The sequence below is a fragment of the Aquila chrysaetos genome, chromosome 12 (assembly GCF_900496995.4).
Source record: "Aquila chrysaetos chrysaetos chromosome 12, bAquChr1.4, whole genome shotgun sequence".
NCBI lineage: Eukaryota > Metazoa > Chordata > Aves > Accipitriformes > Accipitridae > Aquila > Aquila chrysaetos.
Window position 1 is genome coordinate 4,710,839 of NC_044015.1, and position 24,735 is coordinate 4,735,573.

Sequence of the window (24,735 nt, forward strand, 5' to 3'; positions counted from 1 at the left end):
ACGCTTCCGGTTCCGGGACGCAGGGCGGCGGGATGGGGCGGCCGTAGAGGGCTAAGGGGCGGGGGGGGGGGACGCCTCGCCATGCGGTACAACGAGCGGGAGCTGCTGTCGCTGGCCCGGCAGCCCGCCGAGAAGGCGGCCGAGATCTTGATGCGGGTGCCCAAGAAGGGGAGCGGTGAGGAGGGGCTGGGGCTGGGGCTGGTGGAGGTGGAGGGTAGGACTGGGAGTAAGTGGAGGGCCAGGACTGGAATTGCTGGGTGGATAGGGCTCAGAGGGGGACTGGGGGAGAGGGATTGGGAGAACTGGGCGCCCTGGGGGTGGGCAGGGCTGGTGGTACTCGAGAATCGGGACTGGGAAAGGGGGGGTAGGATCAGGGCTGGACTGGGAGTACTGGGCGGGGCGGGGGTAGGGGGGTGGATTAGGACTGGCTGTATTGGGTGGGCAGGACTAGGGGTATTGGGAGGCAGGACTAGGAGGACTGGTGTGTAGGACTGGGGAGCACGAGTGGTGGTATCTGGTTCGGGGGGGGGCTGGAGTGGAGGGATGGGCTGCAGCTGGGGCCAGTGTGGCTGTAGGGGCCACAAGGGACCAGGGGATCGGAGGAAGAGGCTCTTTCCTGAAATTTCCCAGCAAATTTCCTTGCAAACCAGCACTGGAGTACAAGCGTTAAAGGAACTCGCTCCCTTGTCCCGGGTCTTTCCTCCCCCCAAGGACTTGGCAGTGTTCTGGGGGACTTTGTCCCTCAGAGCTGACATCAATGCTGACAGCCCCAGGCAGGGAATCCCCCGGGATTTGGAGCACTCCCTGGGGTTGGCGGAGGTCCTGTCAGCTGGGCAACTGCGTCGTCTGCGTGTCAGCGACACGGTGCCGTGGGCTCTGTCTGCCCAGAAGCCACTCGAGAAGCTGCAAAATGACTTCTGTCACCCTGTGGCTGCAGTTCAGCCAAGGACAGCCCGGCGGGGTCGATGCAGAGGGTGCCTTTCCCGAGCAGGTTGAGGGTCGCAAGCTCCTCTAGGACCAAAAGTCTAAACCATACCGGAGCTTCCCCATAGGTTTGGTTGAATCAGTGCCACGCTGGGTGCTGGCAGGGGTGGAAGGGGCTTCCCTCTGCCCCCTGTGCCGGCTGGCTTGGCCCTTCTGCCTACCTCAACGCTCTTTTTCTTTGCAGTGTTAAAGAAACGCCTCGTGAAGCTCGTTGTCAACTTTCTGTTCTACTTCCGGACAGATGAAGCAGAGGTATGGAATCTGCTTTTTTTGTTGCCATTGTTTGTTTTCCTCCCTCTCTCTTCTTTTTCTGTGAATTGATTGCATGGGCTTTGTAAAATGATACGGGAACAGGCTGCCAGAGCCAGGACAGAGTGCCCACGTTTCCTCTTCCATCAACTCGGCGAAAATTCGTGGGGGTGAGAAGCAGCGCTGCCATCTAACCATACCCCGGTGCTTCTCCTGTGAGCTTGGAATCAATCTTTTAAACATAACCATTGCCCCAAAACTGCAAAAGGTGGAGTCTGTGATGTTTGTTTGTAGGACTGTGCCTTATCGTGCCAAACTGAGAGGGGAAGCTTATATTTTGTTCTCCCAAGAGAAGCATTAGCATTGTTTCTTCTTTTTTATGCCAGGAGTTTTACTTGCGTACAATGCTCACTGTTACTGGGAAACTTTTGTGGTCATACCCTGTCAATATTGTTAGTTTGGGCATGCAGAAACCCTGCTTGGCTCTAGAAAAAAAGCAGCAAGGGATGGGACCTTTGGGTTCTGTTTCTGGCTTTGCCAGTGCTGAGATCTGGTGATTGTTAATGAATCCCTTGATAACTGTTGCTAAAGATCCTCTTGTTGGAAAATGAACATATAAGCAATCTTAATAATGAGTGTGAAGAAAGGTGCTGTGTGCATGCTGGTGCTACAAACAAAGGAACTGGAAAGCTTTTAGTGGCATGTTTAGACTTAGTCCATCATAAATATTTTACCCTGATAATGGCTGAGCGCCTGTTTTCAGAAATACCCTTTTCTCTCTGCCAAAGTGCAGTTGCTTATCACTGCTTCGCTAGACCTGCAGTCACAGTTCTCTGGGTGGGGCCGAGATGCCGAGCAGTGGCTCTGGCACGTGTCTGTAGTCTCAGCTGTGGCTCCTGCGCTGGTGTAGGATGAGGCTCTTGAGGACATGGCCCGTCTCCTTCGCTGCCACCCAGGGCTGCTCTGCTCTCTTCTTTTCTGGTGGTTATTTGTAAGCATTTTTGTGTGTTTTGAGGGAGGGGAGGTGATGTTCTTGGATGGATCAAAATAGTTGAGCAGGTAGGTGGAGGGTGCTAATGTAAAACAGTTGTGCCAGAAATACATAGTAAACCAGGTTTTTCAGTATCTTCTCTGCTGCCTCGTTTGCCTCTCACATTTTGTTTGGCTTGGACAAAACAATTCGCTTGAGGGTTGCTTTTGTTTATGGCTTGTATCACCCTTTGGTTCTCATGTCCTTGCTCAGTGTGCGCTGGCGAGCAAAATAGTACCTACTGTTTGTCTGTTTATCCTGAGCTGTTCTGTTTCATCAACGCACTGTTCTTAACCTCTTGCAAGGCTTCAGGACTGCCCTTGTGAAGTACAACGTGAGTTGTTCTTTGTGTCGTGTTAAATATTTCATCTTTGTTTGATTTACTGAGCACAGAAGTAAACTTCTTTGCTGTCTTTGCATCACAGAAACGAATGCTAAAGCCCAGACTGAATCTGAGCAAGTAGAAATGTTTAACACCTAATTAACATACACAAGGTGTTACGGGTAAGACTAGCACAATGAAGCATGTCAGTAGACGCAAAAATGTCGATTAAAAGAACATGGAACATTCATGCAATTAGACTGCATTACTTTAAAAGTAGCACCTGGTTATGAAACTTGCTTAAAAGGCACTAGGCAAACTCTGTGGGTTCAGACCACTGTCGTGCTGGTGGATGATGTGGGTTGAACCCTCTCTCCGGGTCTTTTCCAGCCCATTGGAGCTCTGCTGCTGGAACACTGCAGGATCACCAAAGAGGAGGAGAACGTCTTCTCAATCAGTGAGTTCTGCGTACACATTCCCTTTGTGTTTCCCTTAGGGCACGTAGTGCTACATAAAAGGAAATATTCTGCTGCTTAGTTCCTGCTTTTCACTCTGTTTCTCTGCTAACAGTGGGGTTAGGGCTCCTCAGCCTTCTCCTCCTCAGCTGCCAGTTGCTACTTTGGCATTGCCATGCCCCATCCTGAGGACAGCGGTATTTCATCGCTGGCTGAAACAGTCTGTGTGATTTGCACAGCTGCATGTGAAGACAGAAGCAGTAACAACAGACGGACCACGGCTTAGTGCTTGTGCAAATCCCTCTCTAGGAGGGTTTGGTATTGACAGATTGCTGCTTCTGTGCTATTGCATTTTATCAAAAAAAAAAGTGAGCCTCAGATAAACCATCTGTTGGGCTAATCTAGCACCAGTCCTCCCGCCACGCTGTTTGTCCTTGTGTTGATAGCCATGGCTCCAGCTGGCTTGTGGTGTGTTGTCCTTTGTAAGCAGCCTTTCATCCAACAACTAATCATTGTGCGAGAGGTATGTGGCGAAAATAACAGGATGTTTCTCCAAGGCCATCCCCATATCTTTTGGCCTGGTTGTCGGGCACAGCTGCTTTTCTGTGCAGAGCCTTGTCTCCTCTTTTAGCCAGGAGAGGTGGTGTTCTCGGTGTCTGCAAAGGACTCTCAAACAGCCTGAACATACTGATCTCTCTAAGCACCATGCTCCAAATTTCTGGGGCTTTGGGACTGTCGGGAGCTCTGGTGAATGAAGATTCCTGAGAAAAGCGTTAAAACCGATGGCAGTTGGTGTCAGGTTGTGTCCCTGCACGGCAGCCCAGAGGGGTTTAGATGCAGTCTGACCCACTTATTTCTCAGCAGCAGCCTAGATATCTGTGGACTATGTGTACTAAAGAGCAGAGCTCTAGGGACAATGTAGTTAATTAGATGTCCTGATTCTGTCTTGGTGAAGAACTGGAGTTGCATGGGGACTTGCTTTCCACTGTGCACAGTACCAAATTCCCCAAAGCCTTGAGCAAAGACAGGTCAGTGCCTTCACTGAGTGCAATTTAACTCCTCAGATGGCTGCCCTCTGCATATATCAAAATCGCTTCCTCGGAGCCATTTTCCACTTGGGTTACTAAATCTCTGGTGACTTTTTGCAAGGAGGCTCAGGGAGTTTCAGTCCCGAATCTGGCCATGTTGATCTGGTTCAGTTCCAAGCTGTCGCTCTCAGTTTTGAGAACTTACTCTTTCCGAAGTCTTTGGCTGCTGTAAGCTGACAAACACTGTAGGCAGCTGCTCCAGGCCAGCCAGGAGCTGCCCAGGGTAGGGGAGAGGGGACAGAGGCCTGGGTTACCAGCTTGTTCACAGATCATCTTAGTTGAACAGAGATGCTAACTGTGGCCTGGCAGAGCCTGGCTGTTGCTGGGGAGGGAGACAGTGGAGCGCAGGCAGCTCTGCCAGGACCTCTCTTAAGCCTTTTCTTTATCCCTGGCAGGTTTCATTGAGGAGCCGGAGAGGAAATACTGCTTCGAATGTGACAGTGAAGAGCAGTGTCAGGAGTGGATTGAGGCACTCAAGCGAGCCAGGTAGGCTGAGCCAGTAGCGTGAGGTCTGCGTTGTGCGCTCTGTGCTGTTTGTTTTCTGGGATCAGCTTGTGGTGAACCCAGGGAGGAAAGCCATCGTCTCCTCCCATGCAAGCTTCCCTTCAGCCCTAAATAGCATCTGAAACTTCTCCACATCCTTTTCTGCTCAGCCTGCCGCATGGTCTGTTCCTGTCTTACAGCTATGAGTTCATGAGGAGGAGCTTGATTTTCTACCGGAATGAGATCCAGAAAATGACAGGGAAGGTGAGTCCATCGAAGTCAGCTTGTCAGGTGGTGACCGATGGGTTTGGACTGGAGCAGGGGCTGGTGATCTCAGGTGTTGCTGCCGACCGTCCTGCACAAGGCTGTTTGCTGCCGTGTGTACGGAAGAGATCCCATAGTAAGCCAGTTTCTGAAGCCATGGTCTCAACAGTCAGACCTGAGAGTCTTCCTCTGCTGAGCAGCCTGCGTTGTTGTGCTCAGCTCTGACCCTCGTACGTGCACTCCTCCAATGGCAGAGTGGCCTGAGGTTTGTAGCCGGACAGGTCTGGCCTGGGCTGGCCTGGGCTCCCACCGGTTCTCTGGAGGAGTTCACAGGCAGCCCTGGCCAAATGAGAGCATACGTGGGTTGCGATGCTGCTCACACCCTGCCAGGCTCCTCAGAGCGTCCCTGCTTGAGGTGACTGAGATGGCTGCGGCTCAACTCTGCATTCCTGTGCCAGTGTGGAATGAATACAGCCCACGAACCTTGGTTATCTATCTATCTGCTGTGTCCTCCCTGAGGGCTGCTTGACTTTCTGCACCAGAAACAGCAGCCAGGGGCTGGACTGGGATAAATCCAGCATATGAATGGAATGAGTGCCCAGCCCAGCCCCAGAGTGCAAGCTGGTTGTGGGACAGTCCTGCTGGCCTCCCCTCTTGTCTGCATCTCACTGGTGCCTTCCCTGTGCTCTTGCTGCAGGACCCCCTGGAGCAGTATGGGATCTCCGAGGAAGCCCGCTTCCAGCTGGGAACACGCAAGCAATAATCCCCTCGCCTGGGCTGAACTGGCTTCTGGCCGCGGAGGGTCACCCCCAAGTCCCCCCCTCCAGGAAAGAACAGCAGCAGTTCCCCACAGCAGTGACCAAGTGACTTTTTAATTTATTAGCCAAATAATTTTGTATGATTTTTTTAAAGGGAATTCATTGCACATTCCCACTTGCCCCAGCTGCGGAGGCAGCCAGTCTTAACCACTCCCTGCAGACTGTGCCCTTGAGCTGACACCGCACCGCTGCGGCAGTGGGAGTAAAACCACCCTGGCTCCTCGGGAGAGCAGAGGAGGCAGGGACTGAACAGAGCTCCCAGCACCTGCTGTCCTCCAGCGCGGGCTTGCAGCCCTCTGGCCTGGAGCTTCTGGGGCAGGCCCTGGGCCAGCTCTAGCCCTCCTGTTCCTCTCCTGCAGGGAGCTACTCAGCTTTTCTGGCTCAGCCTCTTCCTGCAGTCTCCAAGGGAGCCGTGGAGGGTTGTTCATCCCCTTGCTGTAAGAGGATGCTCCAACTGATTGCATGTCTGTGCTTGCAGGGTTAACCCCGTCATGCCCTCTCCTGTTCACTGCAAAGCCATTTCGATTGCTGAGACCTGCTAGCAGAGCCTGATGGCCAAAGCTGTTGAGCAAGGAGGAGTGGGAAGCTTTCCATTCACATGGGGAGAGCTCAGCCACAGCTCCAGCTGACAGGGAGGGGGCATCCACCCAAGCCACCCCATCAAGGCAGCAGAGTCTGTGCAGCCACTAGCACCTGCCTCTTGGGGTTGTTTTCTTCTTTTCCCTTCTTTGGGCAGGTGGTGCTAATTCCTAGAGGCTTGATGAAGCCCACACTACAGGCCATTAGAGCACTCTCACAAATGCATTAGAGAACAAAGCTGCAAAGCTCAAGGGAGCAGAGACAGGGCTGAGAGATCTGTGTCGTGATCCTGCCTCCCTCTGCAGTGCTGTGGGCTGGGCTAAGCTGTGCAGTTATTCAGCTTCCCAGAGAGGAAAGCCAGATGGAGAGGTTTGTAAAGACAGGAACTGCTCCACTTTGGCTGGATGTTTGAGCTTCGGGGCATGCAGAAGTTAAGCCTAGGGAGCATGTGACAGCTGGGCATTAACCCTTTGTTCCCTGAGCCATTGCTGCAGCTTTTCTCCCCTTTGTGAGCATCCAAAGGGAAAGACCAGAAAACTCTGCCGAGGTCACAGTGAGCTGCCAGGGAACGAGGGCTGCCTTCCCTGGGGCTCCTGTAATGAAGAGATAAGCGTTAAGGATTTTCTCTCCTCAAGGCTCCACACCTTCAGCCATGGCTCTGGCTGCACGCAGGAAAACTGTCCAGAGATGAGGGACAGAAAGACACTCCCCACACCTGCACCCAGGGCTTCAGGAGACCCAGGTTCCCGACTCCTGCAGGAGCAGAGGACGCAGCTGCCTGCAGCAGCTCCCCTGGAACTAGACCAGGAAAACCTCCAGGAAAGGCCCCTGGGAAGATCCCAGGTAACATTGTCAGACGGTTGATGACAGAAGGAACTCGGCTCACCGCTGGGGCAGGTAAACACAGCACGAGGGCTTGGCCTGGGCTTTGGGGGTTTGCAGCTCTGGGCTTTGTTCCACCTGGCTAGCAGGAATGCTGCTCTGCAGCTAACCAGCACGTGGTAAGCGAGGTGGGGTAGAGTAGCCTGTGCTGTGATCTGGGGTTGAAAGGAAGTTTTGGGTCTCTTCCTCTTTGGCTGGGAATTAATGCCGAAACAAGAGCCCATATTGCAAGCTTTAGTGGCCTGGCCTTCCCTCTTTACCTCATGCTGCTGGGTTCCAGGAGAGTGGCAGATGTCACTGATGCTTTATTTTTAACCTCAAAGCCAAGATTGTTCCTTTCCCTCCCCAGATACTCCCTTTCCCTTCAATCATTCCAGGTGCTTGCTCCAGAAATTACCAAAATAAGCAGCTGTCCTGCATAATAAGCTGAGGGCATGACAGAGTGGCAGCAGAAAATGGAGTGGTTTTGAAGACAGATGGCAACTCTAGTGGAAGCAGCAATGAGGGATTAAAAGCAGGAACATACAAGAGCTTGCGCTTTAGAGAATTAGTGTCCTCAGATGACTTTAAAGTGCATTTTAATCCTCACAAGCCTACTCTGCTTTACCTCAGTGCAGGGGCATGTTCCTGACATGCTGGTGGGGTACGCAGCAGCTTTACTTACTGTGAAAAAGAGACTCATCTGTCTGGTCGCTCGAGAGAGGACAGACAGACACACTCCAGCCTCGGCGGCGGAATAACCAGAGCTGCGCTGCAGCCGCTGCTTCCTCTTCTGTAGCGTGGGCCGAGCAGAGCAGAGGTGGGCTCCCCCACCACAGGTATTGCAGCTCTCTGGCTTCGGCGTTGGCTGACCAGCCGTGAACGCTTCTGCCAGCCAGTTTGAGAGGCAGAACGTCCACGTCCAAACTCAGCTCCCCAGGGTTCAGCGTTAGTGAATTCTTCAATATGCAAAGTCAAGCCATATATAAACAAAACCCTGGGAATTCTGCCAACATTCAGTCATTTCTAGCAAACAAAATTCTAGCGCTGCAGCGAGGCTCAGAGTTTCTGCCAGCCACCTTCAGTAGCTAACAGTTCTCAACCGTGTGCCTTCCAGGACTATCGCTAGCGTCCTCTCTTTGCACGCCTTTCAGAAGGTAGAGCCGACACCCACCATCTTCACTGTATGTAAAATGGGCATTTTTACTTAGATGTTATGGGGAACAGTTGGACGAGCGAGAGAGAATCCCAACACTTATTTAAGAGGCAACAATGACATTTCTTAACTGAATGTAAGACAAATGCTGTGAAGAGTTACACAGGCCAGCGGCTGGCCCAGTAACTTAGATCAACTTCTAGACTAGCGCTAGGACACTGGGTTAGGTTTCAGGAGTAAGGGCAGATGGTACTTCTAGACACTTTGAGATCTGCATCAACTGCTGGTGATTTATAGACAATTGTTCATTTTTCATACTCCGATCACTGCTTTTTGTATTTCAGTGGCCTGTTCCAGTGAGCGCTGTGTACAGGCTCCCTGAAAGTGTACTGAAGCCATTTATCTGTTGTACAGTGAACATTTCCAATAAAAACTTGTTTTAATCTTTGTGGCAGTCAGAGCTGTTCTAAGAAACCAAAACCTTCACTGGGAAGGGGTGGCTGTCCAGCGCAGCCCCGGAGGGACCGGGCATCTCACCCGACCGCCAGCAGCTCCGTGCCTCAGCACCACAGCAGGGATCGCCGATGGAGGAGCAGCAGCTGCACGAGCTGCAGCAGATGCGCTGAAGAGCCGGAGCCTTCAGTCCCACGAGCAGGAGCAGTGGGGTAGTTGGAGGTCAGGGGCCTGCTCAGGAGCCAGCTGCGGATGGCTCCACAATGCAATTTTTTTAGAGGCTTTTTGCTAACGGAGCCGAGCGCTTGGCAATAGCTGGAGTGACAAACATGCTGAGGAAGATGAGCTGGGTCAGACTGCTGCTGCAACCTGGTTCCAGCATCTGAAAACCTATCCAGAGCCATGAGCTGTGCAAGCATTCGGTGAAGCAAGGCCTTCATCTCATTTTAAGAATCCTACAGCGAATTAACTTAGAAAGCATTATGGCCATCACTTCCGAAGTTTAAATACATCATCGCCTGGCTGATTTCAGTTTTATTATACTGGTGAAATTCCTGGCTAAAAGGGTAAGGAGAAAATGTCACTAGGGTGGGTTTGTAATGTCACGAGCACACTAAACCCTGAGAGCTTAACTGTCCTCAGCTTTGCCAGAGCTAAATTTGCTAATTCGGGACGTGAGGGAGAGAAGCAGGAGCCTGTCCCTGCCTGCGCCGACTGCTGCCGCCAGATAAAGCTGCGGTCCGGAACATCTCGTTTCCTTGGCGGACGCCAAGTGCCATCCCCTGCTGACGCCTGTCCTGCTGAAGCAGTGAAACTCCACAACAGTACGGTGTATTAAAATACATACACTTTAATATAAAGACAAAACTTCAAAGCATTGTTTCAATTACAAATCAAGGTAAAGACACAAGAAATTAAGTGGAGGGAGGGGAGAAAAAACTAACTCTTACATTTTGGAGAATTAGAAAGGCAGGGTGGAAATATATATATTATACATACATATATACACACCGGAAGAATTCACACTACTTCTATGAAGGAATGAAAGGAATGACAGTATAAAAAAAAAAAAAACCACAACAAAAAAAAAGATAAATTAGGGGAAGTTTGAATTTTAAATAATTCAGTTTAATAGGCTAAATTATATAAACTAATTCCTATTCACTAGGAAACATCCCATATCACTGTTCTAAGAAAATGGGTTTTTTAAAAAATCCATTGAAAAATGGATTTTTATTAGTAGTTAAAAGTTTACTAATCAATTCCTGAGCAACAGCAACCTCATAATCTACTGCTTTCCCCATCAAAGTCCCACTCAGCGAGGGCAGGCTCTCACTCCTAAAAAGTTTAAGTAGAACAGAGACCTAAAAAGTTGGTTTTTAATTTGAAATTGATCGCTTAAAAGATTAATAGGTTAAAAAAGCCAAGCAGGATGGATCAACCCATTCCACCTTTTCCTCATTAACTCCAGAAACAAGACCTTTCTAAAGAATTATGTGACTGCATCAGAAAATCAACCAGATGTACCTTGAAAAAACCAAAGGATCACAAACTTGAGAACTTCAGGGTTAGCATCATAAAACTTTGAATTTTGAGACATGATATTGTTTTTAAACTATAAAAACTGAAGAAACCTCTTCAGAAAGAAGGTCACAAACAGCAAATATACTGGAGAAGTATTTCCCATTTTTTTTTGTCTTGGATTTAAACCCTGAAGTTCACAATAATAGCATCTTTTATTGCAATATTCAGTCTAAATAGATATTTATATGTTTATAATGCATAAGGATAAATAAAATATGGCACAACAACATTTTTTAAAACTGGTAATCCATCTCAGTGAAAACCTGATATGCAAGCTACAGAAGTGTTGGAGCAAAAAAAGGAGGAAAAAAAAAAAAACAACTTTAACAGCCATAAAACTTCAAATACTCGTACACTGACTACACATCTGTGCTTCCAAAAAATCCAATTCTTGTGATTTTTCCTCAGTGCTGCAAAGATAGTTCACAAAAACACTGTCTAGTTTCTTCTCCCCAAACTGATTTTAAAATACATTATTGTTGGTTTGCAGTCCACTGTACAACATCCATTCCTTAACTGAAGAAATCATCGTTTGGAGCTCCCAATGCTTAACCCTCTTTATGCTTTTGGCTCAGGCAAAACAACAAAAGCAGTTTTTCAAGACAGCCACCTATGTGAGTTAGGATAACTCCCTCCAAGAAAAAAAACACATCGATAATCTTCAGGTTTCCATACCCTGTATTAAAAGGACTGATTTCAACAGAGAAAACAAATGGGTTATACATAGGACTTGATCAACCAAAGCCACCTTACATCGGCACTAGGACAAAATTACCAAGTCCTAACGAACGGCTCTTCTGCGAGCAGCACCTGCGATCGGCACCAGCCGGCTCCGGCGAGGGACGGCGACCCCGGGCTGGGGAAGCGCGTGTTTGTTACTAGTGCTCAGAGGTGATTAGCACCAACTCCAGACCCGGCTGAGGAAGGAAGGGCCACGGGGAAGCCTGAGCCGGGAGGGGAGTCACGATCAGCAGCTTGAAAACAAGCTCCCAGGGCTGGAAGTCTCCCCTTACAGCAAGGCAGCAAAACCTCGAGCGGGGCAGGGAAGCGCAGGCTGATGGAGCAGCCTTTTCTAACATAAAGGTCTAATCCTGCAAACCTCCCCTGTCTGCAGGGCTGGACGTGGACATGTGCTTTGTTCTGCAGAGCCATCCTGCTGCCTACAGCAACACCACTGTTGGGGAACACCTTGTGCCAGTGAGTCCCTGCTGCAGGAGCATCATGAGGGCGCAAGTCCCCCAGGTCCTCGTGCGAGGGCCACCGTCGTATCCACAGGAGTCACAAAGAGGTGGGCCCTCTGAATAAACTCGGAGGAGATGAAAGCGCATAGCTGGCCCTCAAGCTGCTCCCAGTGACTGTCCCCCCCCGGCAAAAAAAAAATCACCTGAACAAAAGCCAAGTCTACCCCGCTGCAGATACCAGCTCTGCATCTGCTGATGCTCTCCCCTGCCATGCAATCACTCAGCCTCTCCTCCGCTTGGACTCTCTTCCAAGTGGAAAAATAACGGGTGGGGGGAGCAGATGCTGCTTTCTAAATACACAATCCTAGCAAGAATCAAACCACACAGGTCCCTGGAGGCAACCCCAAGCTGCCTGTCCGTGGCCTCGTTACTCCAGAACAAAAGACCTTCTCCTGGAAGGGGAAGCCCAGCAGTATGGGAAGACACAGCCTCCTCTGCAGGGAAGGCTGGGATGAGACAGAACCTGATCACCACGGGGAGTAAACCCGCCGTGGTGCAGAGCACCCGACCTGCAAACGCTGTTGTAGCCCCACTGCGTTCGGTATGAATCTGCACTGCAATAAAAGCAGGCGAGGCAGATCTGGCTTACATCCACCTCCTTCCTGCTCACACCCCTCCCATTTATTTTCTGAGGCAAAGCAACTATCCCAGATATGTCTGTACAGAGAATGACAGAATCATAGAATAGTTTGGGTTGGAAGGGACCTTTAAAGGTCATCTAATCCAACCCCTGAAGAAGAAGATTGAAGAAGAAGTGTCATCAATGCCTCCGAGAAGGAATCTCTTGTCCCCGGCAGGGTGAAGGCAGGCAGCCACACGCCTGACCACGCTGCACTGAGCCACGCAGTCAACCCCAACCAGCCACGATGGCCAAGCAGTAGTGAAGGAATGCTCCATTTTAAAATGTTATTCAGATGCAACGGAAGAGCTTATCAAGCCTGAAACCTATCTGCTCAGCAGATTTCAAATGGAGAAGTTACTTGCTCGGGTATTAGTTTGACTAAGGGAAAAAGCAAGCTACTCAACACTTTGAGATTTAGTAACTGAGTATGACAAACAGTTGGGTGAGTTTCAGGCTGAGGAGTGTCAAGTCCTGGGGATTTGAAAGCTCTTGATTCACAAAACCCCTGACTAGGAGACCCCTTCACGATCAAGAGATGCAACCTTCCTGCCTGGGGTACTTCAGCGACTCTTGGTGGAATCACCGATTCAGACCCTACAAGCTCACCTTCATCCCCACGTGCCCATCCACCAGCGAGTCCTGGCACAGGGGGAATTCAGGCTTCACAACCCAGGCTGAGCCCACACCCAGAGCCAAGCCAAACCCCAGCCAACAGCAGGGTGAGCACAAACTGTGAGCTAAAAGATAAAGCGGCTATCACCACCAGGAAGGAAGGAAATGAGATGGAAGCACAAGAAAATATTTCTATGTTTGTCTGGCCAAGGAGACATGAGTTGCTGCTATTAGAAGAAACTAGTCGGAGACGGTGCTCTGTCTCCAAATGTCATGTACATCCAGGATGCGCTGCACTCCCTGTTGTTGGCAGCTCCCCCGAAAACCAGTTTCCCCTTCACCTCTCCCCGACTGCATCTACAACCTGAACTAAGAAAGGTGAAGATGCTTCCCACCATTATGGTTGTCCAGACCGATCCACACCTTCCTAAAGGAAACAGCCTCGTTTGCACCAACACGAGGCGATGCAGCGACAGCTTGAATTCCATGTCATCCTGCACACCAACTCAGTTTCAGCAACCCAAGCGTCTATGTCCTCTAGCAATGTTTTCCCACTTTATCCCTCCGCTACACGAAAAGCGGAGAAATCCGACTGCTGGGTGCCCCACACACCCCTGGCTAATGGGAGAATTGTTGCTGAATGACTAATTTGCAGCAAATAGTGAGTTTAGGTTTAGTGCTTTTGGAGCACTCCCAGCTTCACAGCACGGTGGGTCTCAGTGGACTGAACCCGGCAAGCGCGAGCCAGAGGTAGCAAATCACCAAAAAAGGAAGAGCGTGCAAGGCTTGTTCCTCAAGGCTGACATTTAGCAGCGGGGCACAGGTTTTGCTCAGCACAACGCTCAGGAAGTTCCATTTTTTTTGGCAACATATGTGCTACAAGATGTATTTTAGCTTCCTGATGAGTCCCTCGCTGGCAGCAGCGGCGTGGAGGAGAAGGAACATGTGTGACAGCCACGAAACAACTGGACCCGTCAGGATGTGGTAACGCAGAAGGAATTCCTTTTTGGAACTGAGTGTTTGGCTTTGATTACTCAAAAGTATCTCCAATTATTGAAAACAGGTTTCAGACCTCTGGCACAGCACTCCTACAGTAGGGTCACGAGGGTCTTATTCTTGTAGCCACATGGATCAGATCTTAACATCTCAAAGCTATTTATTCCCTCAGCAATCCTACAGCAAGGTAAATGCTCTCCCCATTTTGCAGACAGAGGAGAAACAAGTTGAACTTGCCCGAGATTAAGGCAAAGCAGGGAAGACAACACCACAAATCTCTTGGCAACAACATCTCCCAGCTAATGCAATACTAAGACATCAGTCCAAAACCTGCACTCCCCTGGCTTCCCATCTCATGCTGCTCCCTACAAGCATTAGCTTATCAGGCACCTTCCTGGAAGCACATCTCAGTGGGGATTACTACAAAGATTTAGATTAGAGCTGCCGCACAAGTGAAATGCATTGCAATTACGCAATGCATCGCAAGGTGAAGGTGCCAACGGTGCCGGGCGTGGGTGGAAGACACTGGCAAGGCCAGAGCAGCTCCAGACTCCTGCAGCGTGGGCTGCCAAGATGGAAATGTCGGGTCACCGGGAACGACAGCACGGAGGTGATGCAGAGGTAGATGAAGACCCAGTCCCAACGGACCCCAGGAGGCTGAAGCAGATGCTCAGCAGGTTGGCCAGCAGACTGAATCTCTTTCAAGTACGTCCCAACTACGTGTTTATTCCTGGGTCAGCATCTGATTTCCTTTGGCCTTCCTGGATGATGGCTGGAGAGTCACAGACTCCAAAATGCTGGGGAGTTGAAAACGTCTTGATAGCACACGTGCTCAGCTACAGCAAGTGGGCTCGTGCTGCCGATCTCCGATGGCTGCTCATGAGCAAGTCCTGCAATAGACACTGGCTGACTACTGATCACCAAAGCACCTGCTACCGCAGGTGACACTGAGGGACAGAGGGAGTTTTGTTTTCCACAACACCCACTGGAGAGCAGATGACAAACTCCTTGGCCGGCGCCTTTGCTCCAAAGGGTCATAGAATCGTAGAATCATTTAGGTTGGAAAAGACCTTTAAGATCGAGTTCAACCATAAACCTAACACTGCCAAGTCCACCACTAAACCATGTCTGACAGTTGTGCCTTGCTCCTCAGACACCAATTCCTGAAATGCTGTGAACCTCGGGGCAAAGCAAGTCATTCCCGCAACAAGGATCTGGCCTTCCTCTTCAGCCAAGGAGGAGTGCCAGGAGCCAGCTGGGCAATACAGGCCTCGAGCAGGTGTTGGAAAGCACAGCAGGTTCAACAGAGCTCTGCAAGCCAGTTCCTTCTCCAAACAGGCATCTTTGCTAGTGTCCTGTGAGTGCCTCGGGTATGAGCACAAGCGAACCGTACCCATACAGAACAACTGATGGCAGCCGAGTTCTCTTGCTGGATGTCTTCTGCAGTTTGAGATGAAGGGGGGCACAAGAGGTCCAAGGAGCACTGTATCTTGGTCCCTTTTCAGAAAAGGATCTGACAAAAGCAGAGTGATTAAAACCTTCTACTTGTATTTCCTCATCTCTCTCATCAGGGATATAAATGATAGGGGTGAGATGTAACTAAGGCTGCTGCCCCTCCAGCAATTGCTCAGGCACAGCCTACCAGTTAAAGTCTTCAAAGACCTGAGCACTCCACCGTTTGCTGGGAAGGATGCTAAGGCAGCTCTGCAACTTCCAGTTACCCAAGGATCTGGAAGAAGTTGGAGCTGCCCAACTCCCAGGTGCAAAACATCTGGGTTACATTGTCTTCCTGGATTCCAGGACATACACTGTGTACAGCTTCTACTAGAAGCTACTGGATGTTTCTCAGCTATCACCCTCTGAGCATTTTTGCCCTTTTCTAGGTTTTCGTCTTGCTGTTAGTAACTCAGCAGGGCACACCGCTGTCAAGTCCTCTCCCACACACAAAGCAGAAAACAGTTCCAAAATGTCCCTAATTTCCAGGGCTATCAATCCCTTCCCTTTCCGGTGAGTAAGGTGGCAAATTTAGATCAACAGTTTCTGCACACAAAGGCTGCCTATGGAAGACACACTTAGGAATCAACAAAATAACTGCACTTTGTCCTAAATCTCTACTAAGATTGCCAGGGATGAGGTACAGAGAAAAGGGCCTAACTGAAGTCTGTAGAGGGTAGGCTGCTATGCCACCTCACCCCCACCACTCTCTTGAACACAGCCAGCACAGCACTCACAACCTGGATCCAGGTAGCAGGAGAGAGCACACGAGGGCAGAGATGTCTTGCCTACTTCAAACACAGAGGCAGGAGTTAAACAGCTAATGCATTCAGCCCAGCTTTTTGTGACTGCGGGATGCTCCATCAGGTGGCTGGTAAGGCAGGGCTCAAGTCTAAGGTGAATGCCCAATTGCTGGAGGTGGGAGACTCAGTAGGGAGCGCTAGCAACCTAGAAGGGATGTAAGGACAGTGAGTGCCTCTGACGCAGAGCAGTCAATGCTGCCCCTCAGAGCACTGGGGCTAGCCGGCAGATGTTTCCCAAAGCCTAAACGTGTTTTTCTTCCAGTCATTTCGCTGTTGCAATTCCCCTTCGTTTACTGTAGTTTCCTTTATTGGTGCTTGGTCCAGTCTGAACTACAGACCAGCATGATTTCTACTTAATGGATCATCCTTCTCCTCACTTTGTGCACTCGAATAAATAAGTTTTTACAAGTTTACTGTGCATTGTACAATCTAAAAATAAATGAAATAAAGTATATGAAATTTATAATTTTTCATCACATCTCTATAAAATACAGCCACTGCTCAGAGCGGCACTTTCTGTACACAGAACACCAAGTCACAATACAATTAACTGCACCAGTTTGATAGTGTGGCAGCACGGTAAGCTAGATTGTGGTGTTTTTGTGAACTACCATTTAGACCTACTTAAAGCAAAGAAATACAAAAGCAAAATGCACTTTGTCAATAAATGTACACGGCTAAGCCATTTCTGAATCAAGTATCAAAACCCTACTAACAAAATACATTGTACTTGGAACAAAAACAACAAGCTGAGAAAATCTGCTACCTGCACCAGTACAGAAGCACTAAGTTCAGTCTTCCCAACGTTGGTAGAAAGGGCCTGACCAATACCAGTGATTATGCACCCTGTTCATATGCCAATGACATCCCAAAACAAGTTACCAGACTAGCTACCAAAATTCACAGTGACTTGAGTGCCACCAGCAACTGCAAATGGCCCAGTGAAGTAGTTTGAATGGGGCAGGACTTGAATTTCTTCTGTTCAAACTGTGACTGCGTTGGCTGAGCTTGCCTGGGCCACCCCAGGTACTCTAGCTGCCACTCCAGAGGGGAGTACCGAGTTCTTGTTTGTAATGAACACAATTAAAAACCACCCAGTTAACAGAGCGCCTGGCTCAGTTCAAATTAAAACAAAACATTAGATAGAAGACTGCTTTTCTCCATAGCTCACACTGCTGCAAACCAAGTGGATTTTGGTATATGAACAGAGTAAGTTGAATAAATAAACTGCAGACCTTTCTGAGAACTGGGTTTGGCATTGGTCAACCCTCCAAATTCAGCACCAAGGATTCAAACTAGAGGCACAGTTCTGACGGATGAAATAGCACCGAGAGGAGGCTCTTTACATCTCTGCTGGTGTGCCAGTCCTTTATTATTCAGAGAATTTAATAATAAGTTGTATTTATGATTCTAGGTGGAATAAAATAAGTCAAAATTGTTTTCACTTTAAAAAAAGATAAATACTTTATCTAAACTATCAACAATACAAACTGGAGCTTTAAGCATTTCTTTTGCCTTTTTTTTTTTTTTTTTTTCCTTTTTTCTTTTTTACTCAGATTCACAGTAAATATTTTCTCTGTTATTTAGGTCTTTTTATGTTTTTTTTGTCCAGTAGTAAGAGAGTAGAAACCCCTGCACAGGCCAGGTGAGCACCTTTCAGTGGAAGCCGAGTGAAGTTGGTCCACGTTGTCCTTGCATAGGTCACATTGGGTTGAGGTAGAAATCCTAGTTACCTGCACAACAGGAGGAGAGGAAGAGACTCATCTAAATAAAAGACAAAAATCTACCAAGTGTTAGATGTGTCAATCATTTCTACATTGCTCCAAGACCTCGTTAGCCAGCAAAGAAGGAGCAACTCTTGACACCAACCACAATCAGACGGAAAGGATGCCTGCAAGAGTGACACGTGGCCCCTCCCGGCCATTGCAGTTTTTAAAGCTTTCTGACAGTGTAATCATATTGAACTCCGTCCTCCTATGACTGACCTCGGGGCGGAGGGGGGGGGGGGTGGGCGGGAGTATTCCCCCACTCAGTACTTCACCTTTTTCTAGCACGCACTGATCTGCTTTGAATTTTTTATTACTATAGGGGAGAAACATTATGAGAAGCAAAGCAAAGCAGTTTATTTTAGCCTCCAATTCCAGATTTCAACCTTGATTCATCAAGGACTCTTGAGCAAACGTATTCACACTGAAGTCAATGAAACTGCTCAAATATTTGACCTATGTTCAAGAGTCAGAGTGGGACCACAACTACGGTACATCTGTCATACACCGTCTCCTGGTAGCATTATTTCTGCTCCTTTGCTCCACAATCCAGCTTTGTCATCCAGCTACTTTTCTCCGTACATCACTTTTGTGCCTTGCCTATTTTGCTCGGAACCTTTTTGTGACAGGGACCATCACATCCAATGGTATGGAGTCTATCCCAATATGACCTCGGTTCCAGGTAAGGCAACTGCTTCAGCAGAAGGCTTTCACACTGTTCTCGCTTGAGTCGCTCATGTATACAAAACCCCAAGCCTGACCCTTCACGCCCCTTCTCCCCCATCTTGTTTCTATTCAGGGTCTTTCAAGCCCATTCTGTAACCACATCACACACTGTTGGTCTCTGCTGGCACGCAGGGACCACATTTCTCAAAACTCTTCCTCAGCCTCACTTTCTTGTATAGAAGGACAGAGGTAATACTTACGTGCCTCACAAAAGCCTAATGAGGATTTGTTCGTGTCTGTGGAGCAATTTGATGATGAAGACACTATACACAATGCACAGTCAAAAGAATCTCTCAGGTATATTGTAATTGAGTCATATGTTTTATAAGCAGCAAAGAGTATTCAACCACATATTGTATGTAGCTTTGGTATCAGTGAACAGCAACAACATCAAAGACCTACAAGAAAAGCACGGAGCAAGCTCTGGGGCCTAACATACTGATTTAACTTTGCAAGCACAAGTTGTTACATCAAGATACCACAGAGTATTTTCATTAACAACAGTACCCAACTCTGGTGGTACACTTTATTCTGGAGTTGCTCTAAAGACATTTAAATACCTGCTTCAGTAAAAATGCATACAGTCTCCAGAAACCCTCTTCACTTCTATGGCCCCAGCCTTTATGAAGCACAGACCACAGTTAACCCTGCAGATTCCCTATGTTCTCATTCACAGTCTACCCCGTAAGCCAGTGATCACCACGTGAGCATAAATACAGCATCTGATGGAGTCTGTTACTCTTAGCCCTAGCAGGCAAGACCAATAAAGCTGCAGCGCACAGAAAAATTTACAACCCTTCTTTGCTACCTGTGGTTGTGTTTTCCATTGATGCAGGAGGCACATTAACTGCAATGCAAGACCAGTGCATTTGCTCTCTAAGACAAAGCTGCAGCTTGTAACCTAGAGATTTTTAACTTTATGATTATTTAGAGCAGCTGTTGTTGACTGACAGTAAAACCAAGACCACCACATTGCCACATACAGTCACAAAGCAGCACCATCATGCATCCTAATGCTATGCGAACATGGACTTGTGGAGATGCAACAGTCTGTGTCAGAGGGCGAGAAAAGGGGACAGGGGGAATCAAAGTAGGCAACAACCTCTTCCAATAACTGTATAAAACCATACTTAAAAATAGACATTTCCTCCTGATTACTGATCTTCAGAAATAAACATTTTCATTAAGTCATCTCAACCTGAACATAATCCTAACGTCAGATGAGACAGACCAGAGTTAACCATTGTGAGCACTCCTTGTCGAGAAATCCTGACTCCCAGAATGGAGAACATTAAGACTCTCCATCCTCTGCCATCAGATTATTTGCTTCCCACATTTTAGAGTTTTCTCTGTTTCACAGAGCCCATCCTCAACCTATCTCTGAAAAGGAAGAAGCATCATTCAGCATCTTGTACAAAACTACTCTTTTTTTTTCTCTAGCCTTACCTTACAAAATAAGAACTGTTAGCTAAGCAAGCTCTTTATCGTGGCTTAACCCCAGAAAGGTGCGAAGCATAAGGAGACTGCATGCCAAGTGTAACCCACATAGCGGACGTGCCAGCTGCGTTGGACTGCGTGATCATGGGCGCGGACTGTGCCAGCGCCAAACGGGGCAGAGGCGGGTGATGGACTGTAAAGGAGGGGCGGGAAGTTTTGTGCTGGAGAGAAGCTAGCTTAATAGACAAAGAAGCATTAGCAGATTGGACAGAAGCAGCAGAAGAAGATGGCAAAAAAGCTTCACCAGGTGGGATGGATGGCAGGTTCTGCAGAAGCGCAGGCTCGGAGTTAGAAGCAAGTAATGGAGGAGGTGGGGGCAATGACACGTTAGGAGGAGGTGGAGGGGAATGAAAAACAGATTGCACTGGCGCTCTGTTGAGGTGCTGAGCAGATCTAGTCTCACTAGATGTTACTAAATTAGAGGAAGGGGGTGGGAAGGATGAGGATGAGGTGCTGGCAACAGCCTGCAGAGGGTTTAAGCTTAGCACTGTGCTGCTAGAGACAGCACTGCTGCTGAAACTGGCTCCAAATTGATGAGGAGAGGAGGCAGAAGGCACCGCATGGTTAAAAATACCTGCAAACAGGAGAGAAAAACTCAGCTTCAACAGATGGGCTTTGTACAGTCTCAAGTGAAAAGAGAAACAAAACAAAAAGCAAAAAAAAAAAAAAAAAAAAGAAAAAAGCAAAATTATAATAGTTACAGCCCCATACAAAAATATGCAGCATGAGAAGGCAGCAAGCAATGAGAGATAATGGTGCAGGCCAGGAGGTACAAAAGATTTCACTTACCTTTCCTACTGCCAACCTCTAAATGCCACGAGGAAAAATGGTCAGACCCAAGAACTGTCAGTTCTATACCACACGGGTAGACTTTTGATGAGATTACGTGGTCTCTAGAGTTGTTTATCTGAAGACTCAAACTGCTGCTCTTCCCTCCCCACCCTCCTGCTTTCCCACTTACAGGGCAGCAGAGGGGAGATTGTATTTCCAGCAAATCTATGTGCTGAGAGATGTGAGAGTTAGGATTTCCCGACATGGTGCCTGAATGATTATGGACAGGTAAGAAAAACTGCCTTGGACACTTAGTAACGGCAGGTTCAGACTATCTTCTAGTCCTGCCAGCTTGTCTCCGGTTTGGGCCACAGAAGCCAAGCCTGTGCAGAATCCCAGAAGTGCAAGGTGCATATGGCATTGCCCTTCCTGGCAAAGAAATGCTCTTCGTGTCCATTCAAGAGCCAGAATGCTACGCAATTCCCAACACCATCTCCTCTGAAGAGGCACTGATGTTTTGCTCTTCCTGGATCATGCTAAATCCATTCAAGGCCTAATCTCAACCTTTACTCAAGTTGACAAGTTAGAAATCCTTAACTTGGTACCAGGACAAGTTAAATCTTTTACCTGCAGGCAGACCTAAGTTGGTTCCAACACAGCAACATCTGAACAAGCATACATTATGAAATCACAAAGTCTGGGTGTATTCTTTCATTAAGGTGATACAACAAGCTCATCTAGTAGACAAAGCTCATGAGATTTCACTGTGGGGAACTGAACTCATCCTAGCATTTCCGAGAGATAGAGGAGACTGGTTATGTGGGACAGATCTGCTTCACATCCTGCAGAAATGAAAGGGTTTCACCCCTGGAGAGGCAGTGTCAGACTTTCCTTTAGGCCCTGTCTTATACCAGAGAAAGAGTTCTGCCTACCTCCAACTGTTCCACCTGTAACCCCAGGAGAGAAGTTCCCCATAGTGTGAGAATTAGTCAGTCTGGTTGCAGCTGATGACACGTGGACCAGACTGGCAGCAGCTGGCATTGAATTAAATAAGGACTGCAATACTGAGGAATTTGTCACCGAGTTGAGGTTTGCTTGCAAGGCCATGGGGCCGAGGGGGAACTGCGATCCAGTGGTCAAAGTGTTTAGGAAAGGATGGTGTGTCTGAACAGAAGATGCTGGGTTGCCTGCTGAAGAAACAGCAGTAGAAAGGCTTTTACCATTCAGAAGGCCACCAGATGAAACAGCAGCAGAAATGAAAAGGTTGTGGCCATTTTTAAACTCCACATCTCGGTCCCTTCCTTTGCCAACCTTTCCGTTATGCTGCAAAGAGTTTTTTTCTGAAGAACCCCCAGTACGAATGCTTATTTCACCGATTTCTTTGCCTTTGACCCCTGACCGATTTAAGTCTTCTCCTTTCGTGCTGCTGAGGCCTTCGAGTTGCCTCTTGTTCAAAAAAGGATTTGTTTCCGATACCCCCACATCTTTGCTTCGCTGCGACTGGAAACCCAGGGAGCAGTTGGAAGTCGTCACATCTGAAGCCTTATGCGGAAGAGAAGCACCATCGATAAAGCTGTGTAAACCAATGTCAGTTGACAGTCCACCATTGTACGTGAATCCGTTAGTGGAATTTGTACTAGGGCTGAGCCCATCTGCCCCAGACGAGGGCATGGCAATGCTTTTCCTTGTGTGTGCTGTGATCTTGGCATCGATGGCAAGGCTATCCTCGGAGGACGGCCTGAAGGCAAACAGCGAATTCTGGCTCAGAGATGAAACCGACTGCAAGGGACTATCTGTAGTTTTGGTCAGGTTGATGTCAGATATTGGTGAAAAAGTAGATTTCCATTTACTGCTATTCATGTTTTCGTTGCTTTGTGCTTGTTTCCTCCCAGATAAGCTGATGCCTAGTTTGAAAGAAAATTTATAAATGTCAAAAAACAGCATTCACTGAATCTGCTCATTAAGAACAGGGTTTTATCTTTCGACACCCCCATTTTATCAGTCTGTAATTCTATTTCTGGTCCAAAGGCAGAAATGTTTGTGAAGTCACCTAAAGGTCCTTAAAATTTAGTTTAATGCTCTGAGAAAGTTTGAGAATGCTGATCTACTTTTTCCTCAGTCTTTGTACTACAGATCTCTCCCCAAATCCTGAGTCAGAGAAAAAAATGGTCAGATCTTTGGTGACCTGTGACTACAGAAAGAACTGACCCAAAATCTGTAATTATCAGCCATCTGTCTTAATCACAATTACGCAAAGCCCTGGCAAAACTGCACTCCCCTCAGCAGCACAGAAAAGCCTGCTACTGACTAACAACTTCAGCCAGTGGCAGACACCCATTCCCAAGTCCAACCTTTACAAGAAATAATTAACATTCCTCACACCTACCATTTTCAACAGTCTTCTGTGGAGATTTGCTTTCCAATGATATTGTTGCAATTTTCCTCTCAATTCTAGTGGGAAAATAAAAAGGTTATAGCTCTCATTGCAGACCTTTGGTTGCACATTCACCCTCATAACCTATCTTCCTCATGTTCACATCTTAACAGTTGACTAGAGTATGTAAAGCTGTCAGCTAGACTGCCGTATGTTACACTAAAGGAACTTAAAAGCATAAAAACAACCACCACAAACTTTAAGTAGAAGCTATTACAGAATTATTGCTCTTTGCCAAGATTAGCGCACATTCAGAGGACTTCATTGTTGCTTTTCTTTCACAACAAGAAGTAGGCTGTTGCTCACATTTCTATAGTGGTTACTTTTCCAGCACCTTAAACAAGAAAAAAATTGCACCCTACAGGCAGGCAAAGGGTAGCAAGTACTCAATTTTCAGAGCAACACATCAACAGTTTGGGGCAGGAAGTGAAGAATTTTGAATCAAGCTGAAACTGGGAGTGAATAGGAGACAGATTCTTAGTTAAAGATTATACACACAGCCTCAGTACTCCTACAAAGCAACATAGTAAAAAAAAAAAAATCATTTCTACACTAATTCTTTCAGAGGCCAGACTCTATCAGCCTTGCAAACACAGCAACAGTAGGTCCCCACACTCAAGTACTACTTCTTAAATACCTTCCCTATTCACAATTTCAGCTGTATAAGAGGCTTGGCATAATGCAATCGGTCTCCAAGCAAAGGGAACAAAGAAGGCTTAACACACCTCTCCAGTTTAGAGCACCGTTACCAGCTCTCAGAGAAATCTCATCCTGAAACCTATGCCTTTGTATTCACCTGCTGCTATTGTGCTCATCTTCAGATCCCTGCTCTTCATCTGATGTTAGAGGAGAGTAATGAACGCCATTGGTCTGAATGAGGGGCTTTTCCTTTTTCAGTACCGGGGGCTGGTCATTGTCCTGGTAAGGAACAGGAGAGTTCTTCAGGGAGTTTTCAGGAGAGGAAATGGCTGTTATTTCTAAAGGCTGGTTAATGTTATTGACCTGGGCAAGAAGGAAAGAAAGCAGTTACAGATGAGACTACCCCTTTAGAAACAAAGCATCTTGTTAAGGATATTAAAAGCAGGCTTAACTTGCTCAGCTTTAGGATATGCCAACAGCTGCTTGTTTAGCACTGCTGCTGGTATATTCCACCACCCTGCATTAGAACCCAGGATGAAAGCTTAAATATAACTTGGAAAAATATCTAATTTTCATTCTTTGATTTTTATGTTTAAACGCAAAAATGAAGACATGGGATAATCACGTTTCTTTTCAAACTACCACTGCAGGATCCACATGAACACAACTTGTATAGCTGGCTTAATTATGCAAGAATGCCATATGCTTCTGGCACTCTTACACTATTTAGTCAATCTTAGTTTAAACTATTTTCAAAATATTTAATCTACAGCCTAAAAATCAACTTCACTGCAGAAACAAGCTCTTT

The 24,735-nt window shown here is 47.6% G+C and overlaps 2 protein-coding genes across 15 annotated transcripts in view; one reads left to right on the plus strand and one right to left on the minus strand.

The window, feature by feature from the left end:
- The first annotated feature begins 25 nt into the window (after positions 1–25).
- Positions 26–10,461, plus strand: PLEKHJ1 (pleckstrin homology domain containing J1). 3 transcript variants are annotated; one of them, XR_005933779.1, is made up of 7 exons: positions 26–175; positions 1,169–1,236; positions 2,976–3,042; positions 4,524–4,614; positions 4,812–4,875; positions 5,573–7,169; positions 8,745–10,461. XR_005933779.1 is itself a non-coding variant. In XM_030034241.2 (6 exons), exons 1-6 carry the CDS (start codon positions 82–84, stop codon positions 5,636–5,638), a joined length of 450 nt encoding a protein of 149 aa, XP_029890101.1. In that variant the 5' UTR covers positions 26–81; the 3' UTR covers positions 5,639–8,736. The 3 variants fall into 3 exon arrangements, 1 of the variants encoding a protein (XP_029890101.1); XR_005933778.1 differs by lacking the exon at positions 8,745–10,461 and adding an exon at positions 7,532–8,736; XM_030034241.2 differs by lacking the exon at positions 8,745–10,461 and having other exon boundaries at positions 5,573–8,736.
- Positions 9,577–24,735, minus strand: part of DOT1L (DOT1 like histone lysine methyltransferase) — a 77,844-nt gene continuing 62,685 nt past the window's right edge. For 7 of the 12 annotated variants that reach the window (XM_041128118.1, XM_041128119.1, XM_030034238.2 and 4 more), the window contains 4 exons: positions 24,085–24,290; positions 23,241–23,305; positions 21,787–22,758; positions 9,577–20,657 (listed from right to left, as the gene is read on the minus strand). In XM_041128118.1, coding sequence (XP_040984052.1) covers positions 20,068–20,657; positions 21,787–22,758; positions 23,241–23,305; positions 24,085–24,290 — 1,833 coding nt within the window. In that variant the 3' untranslated portion in view covers positions 9,577–20,067. Of the gene's footprint in view, positions 20,658–20,872; positions 22,759–23,240; positions 23,306–24,084; positions 24,291–24,735 lie in introns of all 12 variants that reach the window. The other 5 variants (XM_030034234.2, XR_003926184.2, XM_030034236.2 and 2 more) reach the window with 5 other exon arrangements.